At 36.0% G+C, this 26080-nt stretch overlaps 1 protein-coding gene across 1 annotated transcript in view; it reads right to left on the minus strand.

The window, feature by feature from the left end:
* The window catches only part of DNAH5 (dynein axonemal heavy chain 5), a 121958-nt gene that overhangs the window by 59241 nt on the left and 36637 nt on the right, over positions 1 to 26080 (minus strand). Inside the window, exons 23-43 of the mRNA XM_030478857.1 lie at positions 25845 to 25981; positions 24178 to 24379; positions 22434 to 22669; positions 20442 to 20660; positions 19672 to 19734; positions 18449 to 18687; positions 17361 to 17601; positions 16706 to 16905; positions 15760 to 15913; positions 14996 to 15159; positions 14171 to 14327; positions 13039 to 13251; positions 11981 to 12205; positions 10320 to 10492; positions 9075 to 9253; positions 7279 to 7466; positions 6610 to 6804; positions 5823 to 5957; positions 5320 to 5427; positions 2637 to 2790; positions 861 to 1007 (exon numbers count right to left, since the gene is read on the minus strand). Coding sequence (XP_030334717.1) covers positions 861 to 1007; positions 2637 to 2790; positions 5320 to 5427; positions 5823 to 5957; positions 6610 to 6804; positions 7279 to 7466; positions 9075 to 9253; positions 10320 to 10492; positions 11981 to 12205; positions 13039 to 13251; positions 14171 to 14327; positions 14996 to 15159; positions 15760 to 15913; positions 16706 to 16905; positions 17361 to 17601; positions 18449 to 18687; positions 19672 to 19734; positions 20442 to 20660; positions 22434 to 22669; positions 24178 to 24379; positions 25845 to 25981 — 3729 coding nt within the window. The remainder of the gene's footprint in view (positions 1 to 860; positions 1008 to 2636; positions 2791 to 5319; positions 5428 to 5822; positions 5958 to 6609; positions 6805 to 7278; positions 7467 to 9074; positions 9254 to 10319; positions 10493 to 11980; positions 12206 to 13038; positions 13252 to 14170; positions 14328 to 14995; positions 15160 to 15759; positions 15914 to 16705; positions 16906 to 17360; positions 17602 to 18448; positions 18688 to 19671; positions 19735 to 20441; positions 20661 to 22433; positions 22670 to 24177; positions 24380 to 25844; positions 25982 to 26080) is intronic.

Here is a 26080-nt window from a genome sequence, read left to right on the forward strand (position 1 = left end):
TGCAGGCCTCTCAGGCATGAGATGGTCTGGAGTTCACTTCATAAGAGACGTTACAGAACTGTTGCAAATAGTGAGTCTGAGGAAGTCATGTGAGTGTGCTAATTTATATTTCACATTAAAGGGAAAAACAGAAAAATCTACAGTTAATGCTATGCTACGTTATCAAGGGCGCTACATTTTTAGATTTAAAACAAAACCAACAAAATTAAAACCTAAAGTATTTTCTATTTTAAAAGTATCTGTATCCTTAAAGACTAAGAATTTTTGTATGATAGTGCAACATAAGTTAGGATTTTCCTCCCTTTTTTTTTTATTTTAGTCCTTCCTTAAAGGCCTAATGATAAGGTCACATACTAATATTCAGACAAAACAAGGAAGAATCCACTAGCACCCAACTATCTTTTAGTTAAAATAGCAGTTTAAGAATATATGCTAGCATTACTTTAGGCAGAAATTGGTTGCCTAAATAGAATTGTATAGTGCCATTTGACATGGACTGTGGTATGTGCAGGGCTAGCAGGTATGATGCAAAGGAAATTCATACCCTTCTAGTAGAGCAGCTGCAGACCAGGTAGAAGTCCTGACAGCACCAAAATATTTTTATAGTATACCAGTTTTGGGGGAACTGGCACTTACCTTCCCCTGTGCATCCATACAAGGGCCTATCATTTGAAAGACAGGGATCAGCAAATTCAGTGAAACAGTATTGCTACAATACACAGTTTCAACACAAAGCATTTAGAGCAGAGACTATACAATAGGCAGAAGTTCTTAGTTCTTGCAGCAATTTGCAGCAATAGTCCAATGTTTCCATGTAAGCACAAAAAAAAAAAAAAAAAGGTAACTGTTTTTCATTCTACCTTTTTTGGCTTTTAAAGTTTTTCTCCAGAGTGTTGAAAATATTCCATCTGTCCAGTCGTTTGTTGCCACGTCAAGACGGCCAAACATTTGTGCAGCAGTTATAGCTTTAGGATTCATTCTCATTTCACGATGTGGCTGTCCACAATCTATGAAGGCAGATCATTAGTTAGTTTGGGCATTTATTTTCACCAGTCAGAGAACTTTGACAAATTCAAAATCATTACGCCCAGATGTACGGTTTAATATGCATTCGTCATTATAAGAAGTTGTGTATTTATTTGGAAAATTTATCTCTTGCTATACATCAATATTTGTTAACTGCAGCCATAAAAATTTAAAGTACAAAAAAGTTCTGAAACTTCTGAAAGTACAATTCACACTTCATAGGCTCACTGGGAACAGAAGTACAGCAAGATAAAATTTATTCAAGGTTTTGTTTAATATTTTGAAGGCTTACCAAATAATAGAGTTTTAAAGGCTTTTTTTGGATACACATTTTTAAAACCCAACGACTAAAAACCAAGGAAATGCTCCACATGGCTGATTGTTGTTTTTTCCTGTTGCGCATTTGTATACATCTTGGAATAGATAAAGTATATCATCTTGGCCCTGTGAAGTCTTTTAGGCAGCCAAATTCTATCTAGCCATACTATGATCATATAGCCTTTATATTCTCCTCATTAAGAACAGTTTAAAAAGATCCTATGCCAGACATCTTTAGAAAACCTAATATCAAAACTTAGTCAGGAACCAATAATGTTGAAAGAGCGAGGTTAAAAAAATGGCTTATCTTAAAATCTTAATTATAATCAGAGCTCACTAACACGTAAGAGAGAAGCCTGGCAAATCACGTAGTTTTACAGTTTCTGAGGTTATACCGGAAGATCAGCTTGAAAAAAGTATTGTGGCAGCTTTATCTTGGTAGTAGTTCACATTTCAGTGCTACAGAAACATAGGAAAATAGTATAACGCTACTACGCGTTCTTTCTGCTTTCTTTTCCAAAATGAAACAGTCATTTACACTGCAATGTAGAGCTCACAGTGTTTCTTAAGCACACCAAGTTACTGCATAGATGAGAGACTGGCTGAGCAATTTTTTACAGAAAGTATCCATTTCTGGAAAATTGTATAAGCAGCCCACTGAAGCCTATGAAATGGGGTAACACAAGCTTATCTCAAGAGATGTTTTTTTTCTCCCCCAGCTATGAGCTTTTAGTAAGATCAAACAGAAGTTCTTCTACTAATATTTTTGTTTAGAAATACAGAGGACAAAAAGACACACTCCTCAAGCCTCCAGCCAGGATGCAAAATTAATATCCTTGAATATTTTGTCACTAAACCAGGATCTCCTAGCAGCAATACAGGACAGAAGCAGTTATTTTATACTGCAGATAAAGACAGTCTTGTGAACCATGTTCAAAGAGGACTACATACTTATGATTAGGGGAAGGTTTCAGCGTTACCTCAGCCAAACCTGGGAGATGCTTCAATCACTTGCCCAAGCTATCTACCCAGACAGCGCACACCTTTCTCAGTGTTTGTAGAATAAGAACTTCTGATATAAGTATCATAATATGTATAGGATATGTATTATATGACTTCCAATGTCAGACATTTGCAAGCTTTTAAAAGATATTACTGCAAAAATTAGTACCATACAACACAAACCTATTCTTCCAGTAATATATTCTCACAGTGAAGTAATTGAGGCTTTCTATGAAAAAACAATGTGGTTTAAAGTTTAATAACAGTTTACAACAGAAGTATTCACATACCTGTCATGGCTTTCATTAAAGTGTGGATGCAAACAGTTTTTCCTGAACCGCTAGGTCCTAGTGTCATCAATCCATGCCTTACTTTCTGGGTTTCAAAAAGTTGGATAACTTTCAGTTTCCAAGGAGGATGACAAACAAGTCCAGCTTCCTCCACCTATAGATAGTGACAGAAAACCAAATTATTACTAATTTAGTACACAAGATATTTTGATGCTTTAAAAATAAATAAATAAATACATAAATAAATCTATCTTCAGCAGAAGACTACAATCTTTGTAAAGTTTTTGTGTATATAAAAAAAACTATTTGGAAAAAGAAGGCATATAGAATCATAGAATCAACTAGGTTGGAAAAGACCTTTAAGATCATTAAGTCCAACCGTTACCCCAGGACTGCCAAGACCACCACTAAATCATATCACTGAGGTCCTCATCTCAGTTTTTGAACACTTCCAGGGATGGTGATTCCACTACTTCCCTGGGAAAACTGTTCCAAAGCCTGATTACTTTCTCTGTGAAGAAATTTGGTATTCAAATATGTATTCAGAAAAATAAGTAATCTTTTTCTTTTTTTTTTTTTTTATATCTTCTTAGGGTTAAAACATGATTTTAAGGAAAACCCAAGAATTTTAGAAACACTTTTGCTAGCAATGTCTTCCATAGCCATACAGCATTTTCACTTGCCTCTCGCAACAGTTGCCTTTTTATGATGATGATTTGTGTTTCTAAATGCTTACAATAGTCAAAAGCTTTTCATAAAACATTTTGTTAATTCTCAGTGTACAGACAGAGCTTTGAGCAACTTCTTAATATATCATCCTTCTAAGAAAAGACATGATGTTTTAGAATCAGATATCATATGCTTGTTTACTACTTTTTGCTAGTTCCAAGCTTAAAGTTATCTCACTGTAATGGTATTGCTGTTGCTTGTGAAAGTGACTCAGCTGGAAATGAAGAAGATAGATAGATTTTAGTCAGTAGAGAAAAGCTAGAACTACTTCTTAAGGATTCATAACGCACCATATGTTTTTGACAGTCAAAAAAATTTCTAAAAGCTCAAGATCATGTTGTAAAAGTGAAGCTCTCAAAATAACAACTATATTTTAATTCGAGTATGATTTCTGTTTTTAATTATGTTCCACAAAAAAAATCTCAGAAAAATATTATCAGTGGAAAAAAGGACTAACTTTTTACTGATAAGATAGAACAGATTTTAAAATTACTGTCACACAGTCAATTGTAGCTGTGGCACTGGCACTACCACTTGCTGTATTACTCACATATCAAAGCTCATGTCAGTTCAACTTATTTATCTCAATCTGCAAGGAAACCAAGAACAGAAGGCGGCACAAGATAAATTCATCAACAGCAACCATGAAGTATATGCTGCCACTAACTCCTCATCGTCATGAAGAACACCACTGCTGAAGCAATGGAGCTTGCAAAGGACAACGAAGACATCAGATGCACCATTTCCGTGGATACATTTACATCTTAACAGATCTCACAGTTGACACCAAACCAGTTAAGCTGCCTGTCTCTCCACTATAGAATATAGCCTTCTGACATTTTTCCAGAGTCAACATATATACAGTAATATACCCAAAATCTAATGATGCTACTAACAGAATGTATCTGAACTGATTTCTTTCTTCACATAAAACAAGATGGTCATGTTAGGTGTTCCAATGCCATCACTGGAGATTTATCTTCTCTTAACGATTTCTAACACTCATGGATTCTATAATAATCTTATAGACTAGATATTTCTCTTATCAAAAAAGAAGTATGTTCACAAGCAGACTTCACAAGTTCTCAAAAGATCCTGTTAACAGTTGTACATATGTACTGGATCTGGTTGGAATGGAGTTAATTTTCTCCATGTTGCCATATTTTAGAATTGTGATCAAAACAATGTTGATAACACACCAGCGTTTTGGCTATTGCTGAACTGTGCTTACACAGCATCAAGACCTCTGTTTCTCACACTGTCTAGTCAGCAAGTAGGCTGAGGTGGGCAAGAGTCTGGGAGGGAATACAGCTGGTACAGCTGACTCTTACTGACCGAAAGGATACTCCATACCATAGAATCATAGAATGGTTTGGGTTGGAAGGAATATTTAAAGATTTTTAAATCTTTAAATCTACACTGATAACACCATGCTCAGGAATAAAACTGGAGGGAAGTTTCTCCAAAGTAGCCATTGCTCAGAGACTGTCTGGCCATCTGTCTGTTTTTGGTGAGCAATTGCTTTTGCATGATTTGTTTCTTTTTCTTTTTTTCCTTCATTTATTAAACAATTTATTAAATTAAATAATAAAATAAATAATAAACTAAACTAAACAATTTATTAAATGATCAAGACCCCTTTCTGTGCTCTCTTTTCCCCTCCCCTGCCCCCCACCCCCCATTTTGCTTGGGAATGTACACTTGCATTTTTCTAACTGGTCACAACTAATGACTCACAAGAAAACCACAGGACACCACAATCACAATTCAGTGACACCCTTAAAAACAAGTTTAATAATAATATGTCAGTGGTAAAGATTTATGGAAAAGTTTATTTTGCCTCTAAAGAGTAAAGCATATTATTACCAGCTGGGTAGATTCAAAACCAGTGATTTTCTTAGATGTCACATAATAATAGTTATGCCGCAGCAGTACAGATCAAGACAAACATCACCTGTTTTTCAATGGCAGCTTCCAGTTCAGGATAGCCTACTTTATCAAGCTGGATATCTGGAAACAAATCTTCAATTAGACTCAGGAATAAGGGTTCATCTTCATCAATCTAGTGAAAACCAGGGCAGGGGGAACACCGATTAAAACCTATTTTATGTATTCTAGCATGCTAAAAAAATAAAAAAAAAAATCCCAAACTCTACCAAAGCTAAAGAAATATTTGAAAATGCAAGAAACAGTCTACGGTAACGCTCTAGGTGCTAAACACCTAGCAGGAGATGTGATGCTTCCAGTAATCAAAAGTTGCTGAAAATAATCCACTGGCATACAGACTGAATTTATTAAAGTAGATTTTAGCATGGAACGTTTCCAAGCTAGCTTCAGTGTAAAAGCCACATCCAGTCTTCTAGTGATCACCTTCAAAGATTTAAATTGTATTTCAGAGTGACATGTTTGTCACTCCAAAGTGCAGTTTAATTAATTTACCAGGCCCTTGGGACTTACTAGCTTAGACAGGTTCATATCTCTCAGCACACGCATGACAATCGTGGACTCGGTATCTGCAGGATGTGCTCTTTTTGCTGCTCCTAATGTTCGTAGCACTGACAATATATTCCGCAAGCCAAAATCATAATGCACCTGGGAGATATGCAAAGTTTGGGAAAATTTTCCTTGCATTAACAAGGATAAAATAATTTTTATTTATTATTTAAGATATGGATAGGTATGAGAAGTGGTACATGTGGCACAAATGCCTCCTAGCATCCTAGTCTTTGGCTGTATGACTATGGGCAACTTAATTCCCCATCTCTGCTAAACAGTCAGGTGTGACAGAGAAAAGAAAGGTAATCACAAGTCTTTGAACCAAGGTAAGGTTCTCAAGCACTATTAAATAAACTAGCAGCATTATTCTGAATACTCTGTGGATCTTGTAAACTGACTTTATTAGAGAAACATCTAAACAAGCACAGACAGCACAAACCAAATGCCTCTTAATCCACTCTGTAAGACCAATCAATATATAAGCACTTTATTTGCCTGAATCATCACCATTCATTAAAGATAAATCTTAATAACAAGCAGTGTTCTGAATGACTGTCCCATTTCGTACAGATAACCTGTAGGAGTTAGTCCTTCAGAACAGCAGAGGGCTGCACTACTAAACCACAAGTGTCATTTAGCTTACATAGTGAACATGAACTTTTTCATTTTCTTCACATAGACACTAATAAGTTGTGACATCATGTATAGTTTTTTCCTAAGGTATTTTTCCTCATATGAAAATATTCACCTGCTTTGACAGTTGTTCTTCACACAGCTTATACAGTGTAAAGAATTTCCTCGCCAACACAACATTAGCAATGAAACCACAACTAGCCAATTTGACACGAATTATGATTTGACGATCTGGAACCATCATAGCCACTGAACGGAAGTTGATCTTCAAGTTTTCAGGAAGCTCTTGCCGTCCAGCATATCCTGGATTCTGGAGAGAAGAAAAGGTTATGAAGTTGACTGCACCTTGCAGAAACAGAAGAATCGGCAAAGGAATGTGTAATCTGGTTTGACAAAAAGCATTTTAGCTTTAAATCACATCTGTGTTTGGCTCATAGGTCATGTTTTTACTGACTATTTCTTCCTATATCTCTATAACCATTTTTCTGTACTTGTAGCAAAAAGCATACTTTGGGAACTAGAACATAGCATGCAGAATTAATTTAACATTTAGATAACAACTTGTTTTTACAATGCTGGCATATATTTGTTAATTGCATGTGCTTGAAGTCATTGAAACAAGACCCTGTAAACTGTCTTTGTAGTAATGCTTAGTGTTCTCAAATTGTCACTGAGTTCTAAGAGCCAAGTAACAAAAGAATTAGCAAGTACATTTAACATACCAGGTTAGAAGTGATTATTGTACAATCACCACTGACACATTAGAAACCTACTGAATACCTACCATAGTAAGAAAGATGCCAAATTCAGGGTTCATTTCCACATTATCTCCATCAGTAAAAATAAAGCTTTTTCTACATTCCTTCTTACATGTCAACACAATTGCAATTTGTTGTGCAGCTACTGATAGTACTGGCAAATCAATACGATTGAATTCATCAAAGCAACCCCAAGAGCCAGACTGAGCAAGACCTTCAAAGAGAAAGACAATGAAGCATCTGACCATTATGTTGTTAACCCTTTTTTGCTACAATTAAAAAGCCAAAATTCAGGGTAATCTACCTTGGGGGGTGTGGGGGGGTTGGGTAGGTGTGTATTTTGGGGGGGTTGGGAAAGGGACAAGGAGAAGAGTTTAATTCTTTTTCAAGCAAGAATTCATCAAGTTCCAAAAGTCCTTAAGCTTGTCTAGTACACTATATCCATCAATTTCTGCTCCTTCTTTCAGTATCTTGAATGTTTTCCTCCTTAGCCCTTCCAAAAAAATTCCTGTAATATGATGGGTTGTCAATAGCTTATTGCACAGCTTAAAAAGTACATTAAAGTTGCTTTCACCTGGAAAGAAGTTAGGAGTCAGTGTGTGTCAGAACTGCATTCTTTCACACATATTTTGGGGAAAACAGAACAAAAAATCATCAACGCAGTCACTTGCAACAATACAACAGTCAAGGACCTCCACTTGATCTCTAATTCAACATCTGCCATAACTGATATCTATCAGTTTCAGGCACCTAAAAAAACCCCATGTTGTCTGAGTCTAACTTCAGTGAGCTGTGCCAATTGTTTTTAACATATATAGTGCTTGGCGTGTACTTCCTTCAACTTATAAGAACTTTGACATTTGAAGGAGACAAAATACTGAAATCACAATCAAACACATTCCACCAGTTCAGCAATAAATTTTACAGCTTTTTCTTTCTGTACTGTCAGTATTTCTTCATTATTTTAAGTGTCTTTATGTATCCTTTCATAAGCTGTCTTATGTTTTCAGACATTTAAATTTCTTGGAGATAGTGTTGCAAATATATTTTACATTCATAACAAGATATTAATTAGTTGCATTTCTCAAAAGGCTAAAACCACCTGCTGTTGACCTTGTTTTATAAAGATGTTCTCTTAGCATTTGTAACTTTTACTTAATCCATAGAACCATATGATCACAGAATATCATGAGTTGTAAAGGATTCATGAGGATTATCAAGTCCAACTCCTGACTCCTAAAAGTTGGCTAAATAAAAGTTAAACCATAGATCTAAGAGTGCTGTCCCAACACTACTTGAACACTGACAGGTTTGGGGCTCTGACTACTTCCTTAGGGACCTTGTTTCAGCACTTGATCACACTCTCAGTGAAGAACCTTTTTCTAATATCCAATCTGACCTTCACCTGAAGTAGCTTTAAGCCATCCCTTCGTATCTTATCACTGGGCACTGGGCACAGAGAGAAGAGATCAGCACCTCCTTCTCCACTGCCCCTCATAAGGAATTGTGGACAGCAATGAGGGCACCCCTCAGTCTCCTTTTCTCAAAGCTGAACGAACCTAGTATACTCAGCTATTCCTCACAAGTCATGCCCTCTCTAGTTCATCTGCCATCTTTGTTGCTCTCCTTTGGACACATTCTGATATTTTTATATGCTTCTTACATTTTTTATATGCTTCTTACATTTTTGACCCCAAAACTCATCTTGAGGTGAGGCCACTCCAATGCTGTATACAGTGGGACAATCACTTCTTTTGACTGGTAGTTATACTGCACTTAATGCACCCCAGAATACAGTTGGCCCTTTTGGCAAATATCTTACCTTTGAAGATTCTCCCAAGTCCTCGGAAATCCATCTGGTCTGAACAATTGAAGACCACTACATATTTTCCTAGGCATCGTCCCATGTCTTTGATGGTTTCAGTTTTTCCAGTTCCTGCAGGTCCCACGGGTGCTCCACCCATGTTCATGCCTAAAGCTTGAGCCACAGTGATGTAACATCTAAAAGGCAACAGGCTGTTATTCACTTAATGAGGCTGCAGCACACAGTTTTCTGTATAGCAGCAGAGGAACTTACTCAAGTGTGTTACATAAGGGATGTTTGGCTTTAAGGAGTCAAGAAAACTACTGAAATGATGTGCCTCTAATTACAATTTAAATCAGTAAGAAGGAAAAGCCTTCACTCAGCCTCTGATGTAGATAATATTAAGGTTTGTCTCTTCCTACGTAAAGCAGAAGAGCAGATAATCCTCAGTAATCAACCACCTGAAGCGTCACAGGAAAGGAAGAGAGCAGATACAGAGATGCTGCCTAATCTACTTGGGTTAGTTTAGTTCCTGAATAACTGAAATAGTTCTGAACTACATTATACTGTGGAGCACAATAATGAAAGACAGATAAACTTTCCCTTCTCATCCACCTTTAAAATTTGATCACACAGCACATCCCATTTTCATAAATGAAACTTCTATGTGTAATGCTGTAAAATAGCAGCTAACAGCTATATCTAAAGAGAGGCTCCGGGATTTGCTGTATGGAATAATTGAAAACAAAATAAAAGGAAACACCCAATGCCCTTATTTTCCAGTAATAGCTTATAAAGCATTCTTCGTGTTATTCTAGTTAGGTAGGTAGACCTCTCTGTTAGTACAACTCTTCCAACATCTTTCTAGATCAAAGATCTCCCATCCTCTGCAGCTGTATAAATTTTTTCCTGTCTATTCTTTCTTAGCTGTTTTCATTAGTTTGCCTGTAAACATTGTATCACTCTCAGCATATTGTATCTGTTAGATGTACCTGATCCTCAGGTATACTAGCCTCACATACAGGAGAATCAGAGCCCCATGCATCATATCTGTGGGGATCATGCAAGTATGTGGCAAAAATTAAGCTGGAATTTATTCATGCAGTAAGGGACAGAAACAAAACCAGTCACATATTCCATGCAAAATTATTGACTTTGCTAACTCTGCACAGATCTATTTTGCATCCAATAAGAGTGACAAAATCCCACTTGTAAAATCCTAGTTTTGGCAAAGAATAAAGGAATAAAATCAGTCTTTTTCACCTGTCTGTAAGAGGTGTTATGACAAGCCTCTCAGTACAGCCCAAGAATTCATTCTGGTATGTGAAACCCACATCAGTGATCTTAATCATCATTTTATCAGAGTCTTCATTAAAGTAAAATCTACATTGTTTCAGCCACTCGAAGTCTGTAGGACTCTTGATATGCATGCAACACTAAGAAAAGAGGGGAAAAAAAGGCCTCTGGTATTCATGGTTAACATTTACTTTTGCAATTATCTCATCTAAGTAGCACTGCAATCACAATGAAAGGCATAAAGAACAACTAGTAAAAAAAGAATAGTGGAGACCCTATCTTGATTTTTACCATAAAAATCCCCCTTTATTTTGCTCTTCTGAGACCCCATCTGGAGTACTGCATTCAGTTCTGGGGCACCCAGCACCAAAAGGACATAAGGAGGGCCACAAAGATGATCAGAGGGCTGGAGCACCTTTTCTATGAAGACAGGTTGAGAGCTGAAGACAGGTTGGACTTGTTCAGCCCGGACATGCGAAGGCTTAGGGGAGGCCTTATAGCAGCCTTCCAGTACCTAAAGGGTACAGGAAAGCTGGGGAAGGACATTTTACAAGGGCGTGGAGTGATAGGACAAGGAGGAATGGCTTTAAGCTGAAAGAGGGTAAATTTAGATTAGATATTCGGAAGAAGTTCTTTAGTGTGAGGGTAGCAAGGCAGGTTGTCCAGAGAAGCTGTGGCTGCCTCATCCCTGGCAGTGTTCAAGGACAGGCTGGACGGGGCTTGGAGCAACCTGGTCTAGTGGAAGGTGTCCCTACCTGTAGCAGGGGGGTTGGAACTAGATTATCTTTAAGGTCCCTTCTAATTCAAACCATTCTATGATTAAAAAAGATGCCCTGTAGCTTGTGTCTAAAAATTACAGTTTACATAAGATGATTATAACTAGAAACAACTGGTTTTACAAAGGAAAAATAGGTGTCTGCCTATCAGCAATGGCAGTAATTCTCAGTAATTACTGACGGGAAAATAAAGAAAAATAAAATCTTGGTAATTCTTTTCCAAGACAGATAAATTTCAGTCAGGTTCAGCCTTCCTATAGATAAAAGGGTATGCTAGATTTTGAGTTTGACTGTTTAAGCAGTATATGCTTTTATTTTCCTAATTCTAGTATCCTGTGGCAGCATGAGGAGGTGTGAATAAATAAATCCCTAAGTAATAATTACGTATTCTATAGAAACTAGAACAGAGGGGATAGTAGCTTCAACCAAATTCAAACTTTTTCCTGTACTATGACTCCACATTCATTCTATCTACTCCTTGAAACTCACAATGTAGCCTAGATAGAGGACAATTACTTGCAACACAACATATGAAGCAAAAGAAGTCCCTTAAGTGATCACGCAATAGAGGCATCTAACTTAAGTGGGCCAACACAAAGCATTATAAAATTCTGCTATTGCTTGTGGGGTGAGAAAACACTGAATTACTTCAAGGGAAACTAAGACATGGATTGAAACAACATCAGCATTTTTATAATACTCAAGGTCACATAATCGTTATACTCCTGAAATTAAATGTTTAGCTTAAGAATCATGAGTTCATAGGTATAGTATTATTTTCTTCTTATCCTTTCACATTGTTTTATATGCGGAAACCACCTCATACCTCATTGTAAATTTTTCAGTACTTACCAGACCATCAAAAATGTCCCTCTGATGCACATGAATAGTGATTAACGTCTCGTATTTAACTCGCTCAACTGAGCTAAGGTCTTTTGTAGTCATATCTATCAGCACGTTTAGAAGATCCAGGAAAAATTGGTTCGTCTTTCGCATAATTTTTTTATCATACCTGGCATTAGTCAAAGCTGCTTCTGAGTCTCTTGTCCAAATCATTTGGATCCCCAACAACCCAACCTTAGGAAACATAAAAGTATATGCTTCGTAACCTTTTCTCTTTCACCTAAAATGTACATTCACAGACACAGATAAACTAAAGAAAACATCCTGCTACTATTTTTATAAAATTCTTTTTTCATGCATCCATGTAGAGGTCATTCACTCCATGCATTTTTTTGTGTCCCAACTCCATTCATAAACACATAGTTAAGAACACACTTCAGTCTTGTAGATACTGTCTACAGTGCACTGCTGATACAACTGTTCAATATAATTTACAGCATATAAATACTATGTATAATACAGTTTATAATTAATAACTAATAACTGAAAAACTAATACTTCTATTTAAAAGATTTCTTTCAGTAATTCACAAACTCTTTATTCTCTCTCCAACAACATTCCTGATCAGAAGTGAAGCTTCTACCAAGAAAATAATTTTCCCTCAACACTACCTTCAGCTCCAAATCTTTACCAATAAATATATTGTTTTCCTGAATACATAAACAAACATACAATTTTATTACTTTTCCTTCATTAGTCAAGTATTAAGCTTGCAAAGAAAGTGTTAACTCCATTACATTATTTATTGCATTCAGCCTTATTTTGGCAGGAAAACAGAAAAAGGAAAAAAAAAAAGGAAACAAAAAAACCCTTCAGGGTAAGTTTTCTTCTTTTGGTTGCAGATACGTAAAATTTAATTTAAAAGGCTGAGTTGATTCAGATTAATTTAAATGTCAGGTTTGCATTTATAATGTTGGCTGCAATTTTGGTTGCGAAAACAAGAAAAAAACACATTAATGTGCTATGTATCTGTAAACGATTATTCATTGATTTAACAATGATATTACCTGGGCAGGGTAAGTAGAAAGAAATTCAGTCAGCTGGAAATTACTTTCCTTGATGTGCTCAGCTGCTTGACGAATAACATGATGCAGTGACAGCTGAGATTCCTTCAACAGAGAATTGAGCCAAACTTCCACATTACCTTCAGCTATTACAGGTTTAGTCAGCTCTACAGTCTCACCCTCTCGTGAACTAATCGACAATATATGATCATAAATCTAATAAAAGCAAAGCAAGAACATCTTGTGTTTGTAGATTTATTGTTAGCTTTACCATAACTGATTTTCCTGGCATCACTTCATCAAACTTCTTTAGATAACTAATGAATTATACCAACCTTTTGAAGTGAAATATAAAACCAAATAAATCATTACTTTTGGTGTGCAGAAAGGCTTTAAACAAAACACTGTCATCTGAACAAGGAGATAAACCTCAATACGTTGAAAATTCCTGAATTTCACTTCAGTTTCAGTGACAGCATCCAATTTCCAGTCACAATAAAGGAAACCTTCCCCCATTACTGGTGAGTTAATATGCTAACAAAATTTACAGCCTTACAAAGGAAAATTAATGGAAACACAAAAAGAACATGATCAGTTACAGGAATTTCAAATGAATGAAAATGTAGACATAAACAGGAAAAAAAGAATTTTTTTTTTTGTTGCTTCCTGTTCCTGTAAAAGGTATAAGAAAATTGTTCTTCAAACAGTATGTTTGAAGGCAATATGAAGGATAACTCAGAAACAGGCAAGAGACTACATACATTTTTGTTACAATCAAAAAATGAATGAAAGTGCAATACAGGCAATCTAAAGACACATGTATAAACAATCAGAAACTTATTTGAGAGAATGCTAGCCTATATTAAGCCACAGAAGACCATTCAGTACTGGGTGTGTCTTTTTCTGAAACCTAAGCACTGGTGCAATTTTTTGTTTGTTCTGCTATTCCATATAGAGTTTTCCTATTATGTAAATAAGAATATGAAACTAAGTCTTCAATTTAGCAGCGCCAAAGAGCTGATGAGCTTGTTAAAACACGCAAATGCTCTATGCACCCAGGTAGCTTTCTTATTTAACAAACATCACACATTGTTAATTTGAAAGGATGCAACACTGAGGTGTGGGCAGCACATACCTTTTCATGGAACCTGACAGTTTTAATGTTGTCAAAGATATTCAGCAGATGTGCCTGTATATTGTGAGAGTCTGATGCCTGGCCAAGAATTTCTAAGAGAGCAGGATCTGACACAAAGAAGAATCGTGGAAATAGCAGACGCTTTTTCTCCAGGTATCTGTATTTAAAAACAAAAATGGTGGGAAGGGGGGTGGGTAGTTGGTAGATGGTAAGTGAATTCAGTCAATTTATACATCCTTTCCTCTTTAAAGCTTGCATTTCTCATGCTGTATAATTGCAATTTTTAGCAGCGGCAATGACAACAATTCTTATCCATCATACCTTCATGTTAAGCACCTGCTTTAAAGCTACTCTTTCAGCATCAGAAATCATTTAATGGAAAACTTTTATTATTTGTTATAATGTAAGTACCAATAAAAAGAAAAGAAACAAAACCAAAATACAATGGTTTTACTGAAGTCTGTTATATGCTATTTAGGTCTCTCCTGCTTAATTTCTCCCAGATTTGTGAAGGGTCTGAATAGGACATACAGATCCTAGGCCGCCTTCTGGATTGAAACCATGCTGGATCATGCTTCAGTTTCAGCAGAGATAGAGAGTGAATGATAGCTTAGTTACGAATTAAATTTTTTCTTTATAGTTGCTAACAATGTCTTTGGAGGTGGTGTATCATTTTGATAACTTGCTTACTCAGTTCAACTGAATTCATAGTAGAACAGGAACATCTTTGCAAAGTCCATGGGACAGTACCCAAGCAATTGCTCTTTCCCTAGTTACACAATTCACAATCATCTGCCCAAGACTGCAGTCTTGTAGTAGTCTTACCCTGTAAGTGATTTCTGACAGATTTCAAGCTGTTCTAGTAAATGTGGTAGTAACTGTCCCATGATTTCATCTCCAATACAGCACTGAACAACATTGGGTGTTTCATGAGCTCTGGTCATGATCCTTACCCAGGATTTATCAATGTTAGAGAAACGCTTTGCTTCCTGTTGAAACATGACAATGAATGTGGAAGGAAAGAGAGAGATGGAGGAAGGACAAGAGAAAAGAGAAAAGGCATTTGCCTGCAGAATTGGCACCCAGTAATTTCAACAGTAATCTTCTCATTAGTAAGCTTATGTCCAACTTCTAAGGATTTTTCTGCTTAGAAAAACACAAATCTTACAGCTTACACAATACAGCTTATTTTATACTTGACTGCCAAGTCTGTCTACTTTAAAGCATTCTTAGAGAAAAAGACAGAAAACTCATGCTTGAAGTGCATGCTTTGAATTAGAAGACTTTTTCTCTAGAAAGTAAGGTTAATTTTTAATTTTAAAAGCTATTTATGAAAGTTCAAGATAAGGATTCCTATGTTGTGCTAGGCACAACACTTATTGGTTAACAATTTTACAATCCAGAAATATATAGATCAACTAGCTCACGCAATGTTATTATTGTAACACAATGTTTGTTTACCTATTTCTTGGCAAGACCAGTTTTGTTAAGTACCAAAAAAATAAGTTTATGTTACTGCATCAATTATGACATCATGGTTAAGTTTTAGAATGTAGAAAACTAAACTGAAAAAAAGTATGTCTGAAAACCTTTGGAAGCTGCTTTGCTATGTCACCACCAACAAAAACAGCTTCTAAATAAATCCACAAGTTCTGTACAGTCATCCAGTTCTCAATGATATCTGTTGTGCTGGAAAGATAGTGCACCCATTTCTGAATCTGTGTCTTGAAGGGTGTATTATATCTAAAATAAAAAGAAGACACTTGCTTTATTTCAAGAAGGAACAGATCACTTGAAAGCCAGCATATTACTCATAAGGATGAGGAATAATTTTGCTGCTCATATCTTTGTCAAGTGAAAGTATAAAAACCTATACATGACTCAATTCAGCTAGTTAGCAGCTATAAACCAAATCAGCTCCAACTTTCTGCTTTGTACAGATGGTGCGTAGCACAGCTCTGATCCAAAAGAAGCTAAATAGGAGCAAGATTTCAAATTTACTCTAAGTCAAAGTGGTTTCAAAAAAGGGCTATGCAAGTCTCTTGAGAGCTGCAAGACTCCTAGAGGTCCTGATCAATGGAACTGTTGCTTTTGAACATCTGCCTGATGATCAGGTTCTATGCGCAGGCTTTGGCATGTGGAACCAGACAAATTGAAGCTCATTTTAACAGAGATTTTCAGGACCTTCAGCATGAGGCAGTGACCTGTCATGGGGCAGAGTAGCAGTGCCTTTAATGCCCATAGTATGCCTGCCACAACCAGGCGATGTTCCCCCTTATGGTCATCACCACTTTCTTCATAGATGAAAACTATCCAGCTGATTATTCAGGAAGTCTGAACTGCATCCACATGCTTCCAAAAGAACTTACTGGAAGTATAAAGACAATAAGAACTTGCCCATGAACAGTTCAAGGACAAGCAAGCTCTTAGTTGTTATCTGGATATTTATTTGCCTTCTCCTCTATGAAAGATAGATTTGTTCAATAAAACAAAGCCTCTTGCTGACATTTTTATCTCCCCCACTTTTCATGTTACCTGTTACTCAAGAGAGAGCCAAGAACCATCAAGCTGTCCTCTATGGTGGCAATTGTTTCTGATGCGTTGTCACCTCTTAAAAGAAGTTCCCCACGGTCTTTAAAATTTGTGAAGACAAATGTTTTGTTGTCCCATTCAGCTATCACTTGTTTTAACTTCTGCTCAATGTCTCTCTCCTTCACAGCACTTATGCAGATATCCTTTTAAATAAACAGGATGTCAAAACAAGCCATGAATGGTTCAAGTCTCTAATATACAAGTCTAAATCATATTTCCTTTAACCCTAGTGAGGCTGATGAGCAACTATTTATTAAGTGGAAAGATCTACAGGCATACAAACACTATAGTTAAAAATCTGTATACCACATGACCAGCTTTAGGGGAATAAAATATAATACAGTGATTACTTTTAATATCTTTCAGTTGCAAAGCAAAGCACCCTCATGAATTAATTCCCTGGCCAAGTTGCATGATTTAAAAAGAGGAGTTGACACCACCATTTATTTGTGTCATTTTATACAGAAAGTTGAAGTGATGGTCCATTTCTCTGTATTTTCTTTAGAAATATTCCGTTTTCCTTCTTACTACTGTTACTCCTATACTATTCAAGCCGATTGTTTTGTTTCATGTATCTATTTCTCTTCCTTCACAATACCTCTATTTCGTCTTTATATCTTAACAGTGGAGCTTCCATTATATTCCTCAGTTTGAATGTTTCACTTTCCACATCAAAGTTGTGTTCAGTGAGATCTGCAATCTGCTTCCAGTGCCGAGGCATCATTGCTTTACTTGACATACGCTCAAGCAATGGGCAACATTCACTGAAGTCCTCAATGGTCTTCTTTAGGTCAAAAAAGGCCTGCCATTCCTTTACACCACGAGGAAGCTTACGGCATCTATGTAGAAATAATGCAAACTTTTTCAGCAAGTGTCAAATATTTTTTCTATTACCCATTTAACCACCGACCGCATATCTTTCAAATTCAGGTTGCCTGTATTCTGAAGATTCTGTATGTGATTCTGCATGTAAGAAAATCTGTTTCCAGTCTATTTCATTGACTGATAGTTGGGCAGGCACCTACAGGCTAACCTTTAACGAGTGTAACTGCATAATTCTAATGCACTTTGTCCAAGCTACCTTCAAATATAACTGAACTGCTTTATATCTTGATTTCACCTTTTGGTGATATGCCCTGCTCTGTAGCCTAGGAAAAAAAAAAAAACCAAACCCAAAAAAATCCCTGTTCCTCAGAAGATGAAGGTTTAATTCTTTAAATTTTTTGATTACTGGTTTGATGAAAAGTTCAGCTTCTATGTATGTATGTATGCAATATATCTGATTTTGTAGGAAAACGCTTCAGCAAGTCACTAACTTGCCTTAGACATCTAGGGTGAATCTGCCTTATGAATAATAATGTTACAACAAACAAGTGAAATTTCCTTTCATGAACAAAATAAATAACAATTTTAACATATATTCTAATTTCATTAAAAAAAAAAAACAAAAAAACAAAAAACCAATAAGCTCTCTAAGGAACAATAATCCTCAACACCTAGAGTCAAAAACTGGCTTCTTTATTTTATGAAGTTGGTAAGTGATATTTTTATCAATCAGAATTCATATTTTTCATGTTCCAATGAACAAATACATGCTCAGATAAGATTATTGGTGCTAATTTATAATCATATTTCAGAAGTAGCAAAGTTATTTTAGGCATCTTTACCACAACAGCAGTTTCTCACCTGTTCTGAAAACCCAGAAGTTCACTGTTGATTTTTCCAGTGTCTAATTCTGACCAAAGAATATCATAGTAGCCACTGACTGTGTCAATGACATTGTTATACAGATTGTAAAGTTTCTGTAACAGATTCAGTTGCTTCTTTATTTCAAGCAGCTGAGGATACTGAGTTACAGGCAAACCAAAAAGATCTTCCCCATCTGTGTAAGTGATATATTTCCGAAAAAGATCATCAAATCGATTCTAAAAAAGAAAAAGAAAAATATTAAATTAAATAAAACTAAATAATTAAATGTTCAAGATTTGACATTATGCTTGGAGCTGCATTAGTGATTAAAGTCTAGCAAATACTAGAAATATATACAGGAGATACTAACAACTTCTTACACTGTCAACTGCCTTGTCAACAATTTTCCTGCGAAAAGTAACTTTTAATTAGCTTGGAGGCACATTAGAAGCTGACTGGGGGGCATTTACTCCATGTGGCACAGTGATAGAACAGTAAATGCTTCACTTGCACTTAGAAGAGGTGGAGCATGACATGCAAAGCAAAGAAACGTGGATACAGCAAATTCTACCTCTCCAGGTATGCTGTACAATTCTTTTACTGAAGGATCAAAGTAAGGGTTACTATAGTTTAAGCAGCAAAGAATAACAAAATTTATTCGTCAACTGTAATGTAACCGAGGGAATGTAGTAGGAAGCCAAACGAATAGCACTATGGAAAAAGGAAAACCATTCGAAGACATCATTACAGCAACAGAGATTAGTCATGGTACAAACAAAACGTTTCAACAGGGAAAAATAGTCAAATAGTCAGTTTAAATGGAAATCTTTAATATTATTAAAAAAAAAAAAAGAAGAGAAGGGAAGATTGGGCAGAGTTGTATTCATGAGGAAAAGAGACAATAATGAACACAAGAACAGCATATAGCCAAATACACTAAACTTGAGAGTAGGCTCTCATCAGGATACTTAAATCTAGTAATTATCACTCATTATTTAGCCTTTTATTAGCTCCTAAAAAATCTGATTTTAACTAGCATTCCTTGCAAATGCATTGAAAAAAGTACCGACTTAATTTCATGAAGTTAAAACAGACTTTGCCTAGTCAGTAACCCTATATATCAATGAAAATTAGTTCAACTGCTCTGATTCGTTCTCAGAGCCTACAGGCGTTAATTTACTTGCGATAAGTACTAAGCAATGCCTTAGAATTAACAGTACCTGAAACACAGTAAGCCTGTCGCTGGCTTCCTGAGGCTGTAAACCCTCCACCATTGGCCCATTCTAAAAATAAATACATAAATAAATACATAAAAATAAACAGAATGTGAATTTAGAGGATGAAAATAGCCACAACTTATTTCTAGTCATCATTTTTTAAATGCTAAATTCAGACATCTTTGTGGCTGCAGGATTACATCCCTATGTCAGATATAACTGAACCAAGAGATGACAGTTATCTACTAGAACAGGCACTTTTTTTTCTTTTTTAAAGAACAAAGAAGGCAATTTAATTGTCCTGTTAATACAGAAGTTTTCATAACAGTGTAAAGGCTAGGCAATGGTAGCTCCTTTTTCAAGTAAAAATGAGCATTACTTAGAAGATGACACAAGAGTGGTCCAGCTTGACTCATATTCTACTGAGAAAGAATTTAAGATCTTTTGTACTTCTACCCAACATCAGAAAATGCTTCTTACATTCTAAAACAATTTCTCATTAGTGCCAATCTTCACATTTGCTCCTGTCAACTAGCTGTTTATCATAAAGCCTAAATGTTTTAAGTCTTAATCTTTAAGAGCTGTTACCAACATTATATGCTTTAGTCACATATAAAAAATAAGCAAAGCCTGTCCTGCACTGAAACTCAAATACCACATTAACAAGAACAAATATAATCTTCAGACAGATGCACATCCCATTAGTCAACTCCACAATCTTTCCATGTTCACACTGCTCCTCAAACACTCCTCTAGTACAATACACCACTTGCCTGATTATAATCTGAATAGAACTGCGTGCAGTCTTCCATAAAGGTCTTCACAGTGCTAATAAGCTCTCCTCTGAAGTTTGGCTGCAAAGCAATGAGCTCATTCTGCACTTCATTTGCACGGACTAGCAGTTTTTCCCAAGTGTAGTGCAAAGTATCCACCTTCTCTGTCTCTTCCTTGGCCACAAGAAGACCATATTTGTTTAACATAGCATAGGATTCCTGTCAGAAGGTTCAATCAAGATATGCAAAATGGTAACTGAAGTTAATTTTACATATATATGTCTGTTAATATTTAAAATTTTTAAGAACAGAGATTCATATGTTAGGAAAAGAAAATCTGATCTTTATGCATAACAATTGGCAGATCAATACCAAACTGGAAGAAACATCAAAATTAAAACTAGCTAGCTCTCCTTAACAGCTTACCTTTCACATAGCATTCTGCTTTCTGATAGAATATTTGTACTAGTGCAATCTGCCTGTCTGAAAAGCTATTTCCAGTTAAAGTACTCCTGAAGTTTACAGATTTTAGTTTTATTTTAATTAAAATATTTTTCTGATCCATATCTTTAGATGTCTGCTATAACCCAAGCTGAATATTATGGGACGTGAATCATGAGAAAGCATCTAAGCAGAAGTCTTCAAGTAAGTGAAGCAAACTTCTATTCTACAAAGACCTTTAAGCTCTGCTTCACGTTTTCATCAAAAAAAGAATTAGGAAATCACATCAAAAGTTACCACAACTAATACGTTGCAACTATTTCAAATGCTAGAATTATTCATCATTCAGAATGAGGAATCTACTTAAAAATTTACTTGACGTAGATTTGTTTCTTCTGAATACTGATCTTCACTTGTACCACCAATGTATAAACACTCCACACACTGAAACCCTTAGTCAAGTTTCACAGAAAACACAATTGGAATTCACTTACTCTAAATTAGCATAGGTGGGTAGCAATGAACTTTATGGCATAACAGTCCATCTGAAAATTTTTGTATAAAGTGGAATTATTTTCATTTACCTTTTCCAGTTTGATCAAATTGCAGACAATTTGCAAAAATGCAAACATAACTATCTGTCTGCCAACCCACTATGTGAAAAATACATCAACCTGCATTTCAAAAACCTGAAGCATGACTCCCTATGCCTAAGGACTCAAGGCTCCTGCTTGCAAAGCTGGAAGCTTTGGAAATTTTGGCTACCTTGGCTTTTGCCTTAGCTCTACATGACATGGCAAACTAGGATATGTCTTAGTAGGAATTTCCAAAATGTCATTTCCTAAGAAATCCCATTACAGATGAAAATTTCACAGAAGGTTCCAGCTACAGATAAGCTTTGCTTTTCACCATAATCTACTTTTCCTATTTTTGCTCCATCACACAACTAGGGAGACCCTCACAGCTTCTAAGGCTGAGATACATTCCTTCTTAGCTGTATTCTGCAGACTATGGAAAAGTTCTATGCACATTTACATTATTTGCACATACAAGTACATACTGCATACAGATGTTCAATAAACGTATTCTTTAAGGAAGTCAATTGTTTATGTTAATTTCAGCCCATGATATAGCTGATAAATCAATCGCACATATAATCATCTTATTCTGTAGTCTAAACAAAAAGAAAAATATACAGAGAGAGGAAAATCAATAAATCAATGTTTTTCATACACCGACTTCTTCCACAAGAAGTACCAAAAAGTTCCACGAAGTACCAAAAGCTTTCTTGCATTAAATGTCTGTATCCTCATCTTCCTCTCAATGCAATTACTCAATTTCTGCACTATTCGCTAAACCACCTTCACCTCAACAAGCCTACATTTGTTAGAGTTCCACACAAAAAAGGTTTACAGGAACACAACAGGTCTGCCAACAAATATTTAACACATATTAAATCATACCTTTTCAAAGTGCACTGTTAAGTTTTAACCCAGAAAATAATTGCTCTGTTGAAACAGCACCCATACATGCAACATTCCTGTTAACTACCTCAATAGGCCCAACTTGAGAGTCTATGGAGATCTGTAGTTCTCTGATCTCTTTTAAAGCTGCCATAGCTATTCTTATATCATCCAGATCCTTGATGTGGCGCTTTAACTTCTTGCCAGTTTCCTCTATAAAAGTCAAAATTGATTCCATATCTGTTCGGTACTTCTTATTACAATGACGCCCCAGCAAAGTCACCCAGGCTTTGGTTTCTGCTCTCAGTGCCAGCTTCAGATCAGCTAAAAACATTGAACAATTAATAGATATTACAGATATTTTTTAAGATGTACTTTTAATCTTTTTATAATCTGTGCTCTCTTTGGTCCCAGTTCCTCTTTCAGTCTAACTATCCATGTACCACATACAGAAAAGCATGAAGTCACATTCACACCTTTGAGTGGTTTATAGGACTGCTCACAATTCAGGACTGCTTTCCTCCTATATCTGCTCAGAATATATCATCTTTCCTACTGGAAAGATGAGGCTGGACTTTGTACTTGTCATCTTGTTTGTACATCATTACAGAAATTTCTGTCCTATACATCACTAACAAATTGGTTAATATTCTCATCTAAGTCTGAAATCTTTTCAAAAACTAATCTTAAAAAAAAAAAAAAAAAAAGTGAGGGGGAAAAGTAAGAGTCTTATTAGGGAAGCTGAAGAAACAGATCTGACATCTAATGAAACCAAATGGTCCATCAACCATTTGATTTTTCTAAGTTTTGTCAGTAAAATCAGTGGAACCAAGTGACAAAAAAATTTTAGAGAGAAAATTGAAGTCTTACTGACTTGCTGCCCAATTTTGCTGCAGTCCAATCCATTTCTCTAAAGTTATGACGTAAAATACAAACTTCTTCCTTTCAGTTCTCAACAGAAAAGTCAAAAATCAACAGTAACGTAAGCGTTACATAAAATTCTAGCAGGATATAATTTCAACCGTGTTACCTACTCGTTCCCTATGCAGAACTCACTTGTGTCCCTTTTTATACAGTGCCTCTTTCCATGCTTACCTTTCACACTTGATGGTCTTTTTGATTTATCAAATATCAGAACTACCTCACCTCCACTGAGTTTCAACAGTCAGCTTGTTTCTCTAGTTCTTTGCCTTATGATATAATCAAAGACATTTGGTTGACATTCTTTCCTAATGAAGAAATCATTCTGCTTCCTCAGATTTGACAACCACTGCAAAACCATTTGCATGCATTTCTTACAGTCCATCATAATTCCTAACCGTCCTTTCTGTTATACTGGTGTAAAATGCTTATGCAAAATTTAGTTAGGTGATGTGTAACCTGAGGTATTTGATTTGAGGCCTGGCTTTCATGACAAAAAGGGAATCAGCAACAACATGCATGTTTCGCTTTACCAGCGGTGTTAACTAGAATGCTTTTCATTACATGTCTCATTACATGCAACCAGGCAAGGAGAAAAGCAACATAAATCAAATGTAGCATCTTACTCCTATGTACTTAGGAGAGTCAGTGACAGAAGGATAGGCAAACATCTACCATCCACTCTGCAAGTGAGCAAAGTATCCAGATGGGGGAAGAAACTCCAGCTGAACCTCACAGATACCCTTGCATTAGTGTTTTGTTTGCATGCATTTGCAAAACAGCAAACAGCCACTTCCTCTTTCTCTGTTCCATCTTTGACCTAGTTCACCCATCCCAAACTAAGTGATATCTCTCCTTCTGGGAGTCAGAAAGCATACATCTCCAGAGAGCAATGGAAAGCTGAACTCTACCGGTGTACAGTGCAATAGCTCCCACGCAGATGTATTCAGGCTCAGAATTGATTTTCAGCTCCAAGTCTTGGAAATGCAGAATTTCAGATTCAAATTCAGACAGTAATGGGTTTCCCATCATTAATTTATCAACAGTTTCCTCCTTGTCCCTCTGCCATATGTGGTGGTAACAACTGAAACTCTCCAAAGCTGAAAGAACTTCCTGAAACACATTAGAAGTTCAAAGAAAGATTCTCAGTATTGTATGATTAGATTACATCTAATTTTTTAGCATCTGCTGGTTGGAATACATTAAGAACTCTATGGTGAAGCAGGTTGCACCACCTCACTAAATAGAAGGCAGCTGGTAAATTTATGCTAAAACAAATTCCATTAGCAATCACAAGCCCTGCCAGGAACTGTATGCTAATCACGTTCAATTTGTCAAATCAGTTACAGTTTTTCCCAATTAAGTGATTCTTTAGTCAAAATCATAGGAATCAGTGGTAAGTAAAACACTCCATTAAGACTAGGATAGAGTACACTTGTCCTCACCTACCACTTACTGAACCGGGAACTGAATTGTGAGCTCCAGGGCCCAACATAGCAAGAACAGTTATGAGACAAAATTTATTACATGTATGATGTTGGTGATGCTAACATCAAATTCTACACTCAATTCAGGTATCTTTGATTTTAACATTATTAAGGAGTGTGCAACAATTATTTTTCTGGTTCTCAGGAGTTCGGAAAATATCAATGTTAAATCATTGTCACGTCAGCTAATTAAACAAGTAAATGAGAAGTGAATGCTACGAGGGATAATCCTCGTCATGACTTATGATAAACATAGTGCTTGCAGGCATTTAAACCTGCCTAAATTATAAGTTTCCAGTTACAAAATATTGAATATTAAAATACCAAGGTAACTATCTACCGTTATTCAACTGCACCTTATTCTTCAGCACAAACCTGTATGTCATTGTGCTTGCTATACTTTCATATGTGGTTACATATGAAGTTACAAGGCTTTGAGTCAGAAATTTTCACCTGGAAAGGCTCCATTGTAAGGCTGGACTGGCCCCAGGAGGAACTGATACAGAGTTCCCCAAAGAAATATCAGTTCAATACCTACAGTTTACTAGAGAGTTCATAGAACAAGAAAAGGGCAAAGAAATTGTGCATATCCCTTAAGCTACCTCCTAACCTTCAGTAACAAATCCTATGCAGCACTTTACAAATGCCAAGCCAACAGCCAGGTTTCCTCCAAAACCCTTCAATTAGCTCTTCATAATGGGCCAGAATTCATGCTTGCTTCTTTAGAATTTCTATGTGAATAAAACCACATTTAACACACTTGCACAATTACTACCAGTTCTATATTAAATACATACAACTCAACTAGACCTAGAGATATTTTATGATGTTTTCAGCAATTGGAGATACGTTTTTAATCAGATCTAATTTTCACTTTATGTAGTATTCGAAAACTCACATTTTTGAAGAGAGTACACAACCCATGGCACACTTTCAAAACATATTTTCAAATTTGCAGCTACATGTTTTTCCATCCACCATCCTATGTTTTTTCATTTGTATGATTTATCACTTATTGCCCAAGAATGTCAAAAGTAATACATTAATATCTCTTGGATAGTGATATTAAATTAACATCTTGATTCTCTTACCCTTTTTGTAGAATTGATAGCAGTGCTGAGTAAAGATACTAATTTAATAATTTCTTTGTTCTCTGAAACACTCTCAAAGTAGTTCTGGCTTCGTACCGGGTCAGGCAAACCGAGTGATGATACATCTGACAGACTATCTATAAAAACAAATGCAAATACAAAAACAGTTTTTAGGAGAGATATGTTGTTCAGGCCAAGTAAATTCCTATAGACAAACCCTAATGACCTATGCTGCA

The sequence above is a fragment of the Strigops habroptila genome, chromosome 1 (assembly GCF_004027225.2).
Source record: "Strigops habroptila isolate Jane chromosome 1, bStrHab1.2.pri, whole genome shotgun sequence".
NCBI lineage: Eukaryota > Metazoa > Chordata > Aves > Psittaciformes > Psittacidae > Strigops > Strigops habroptila.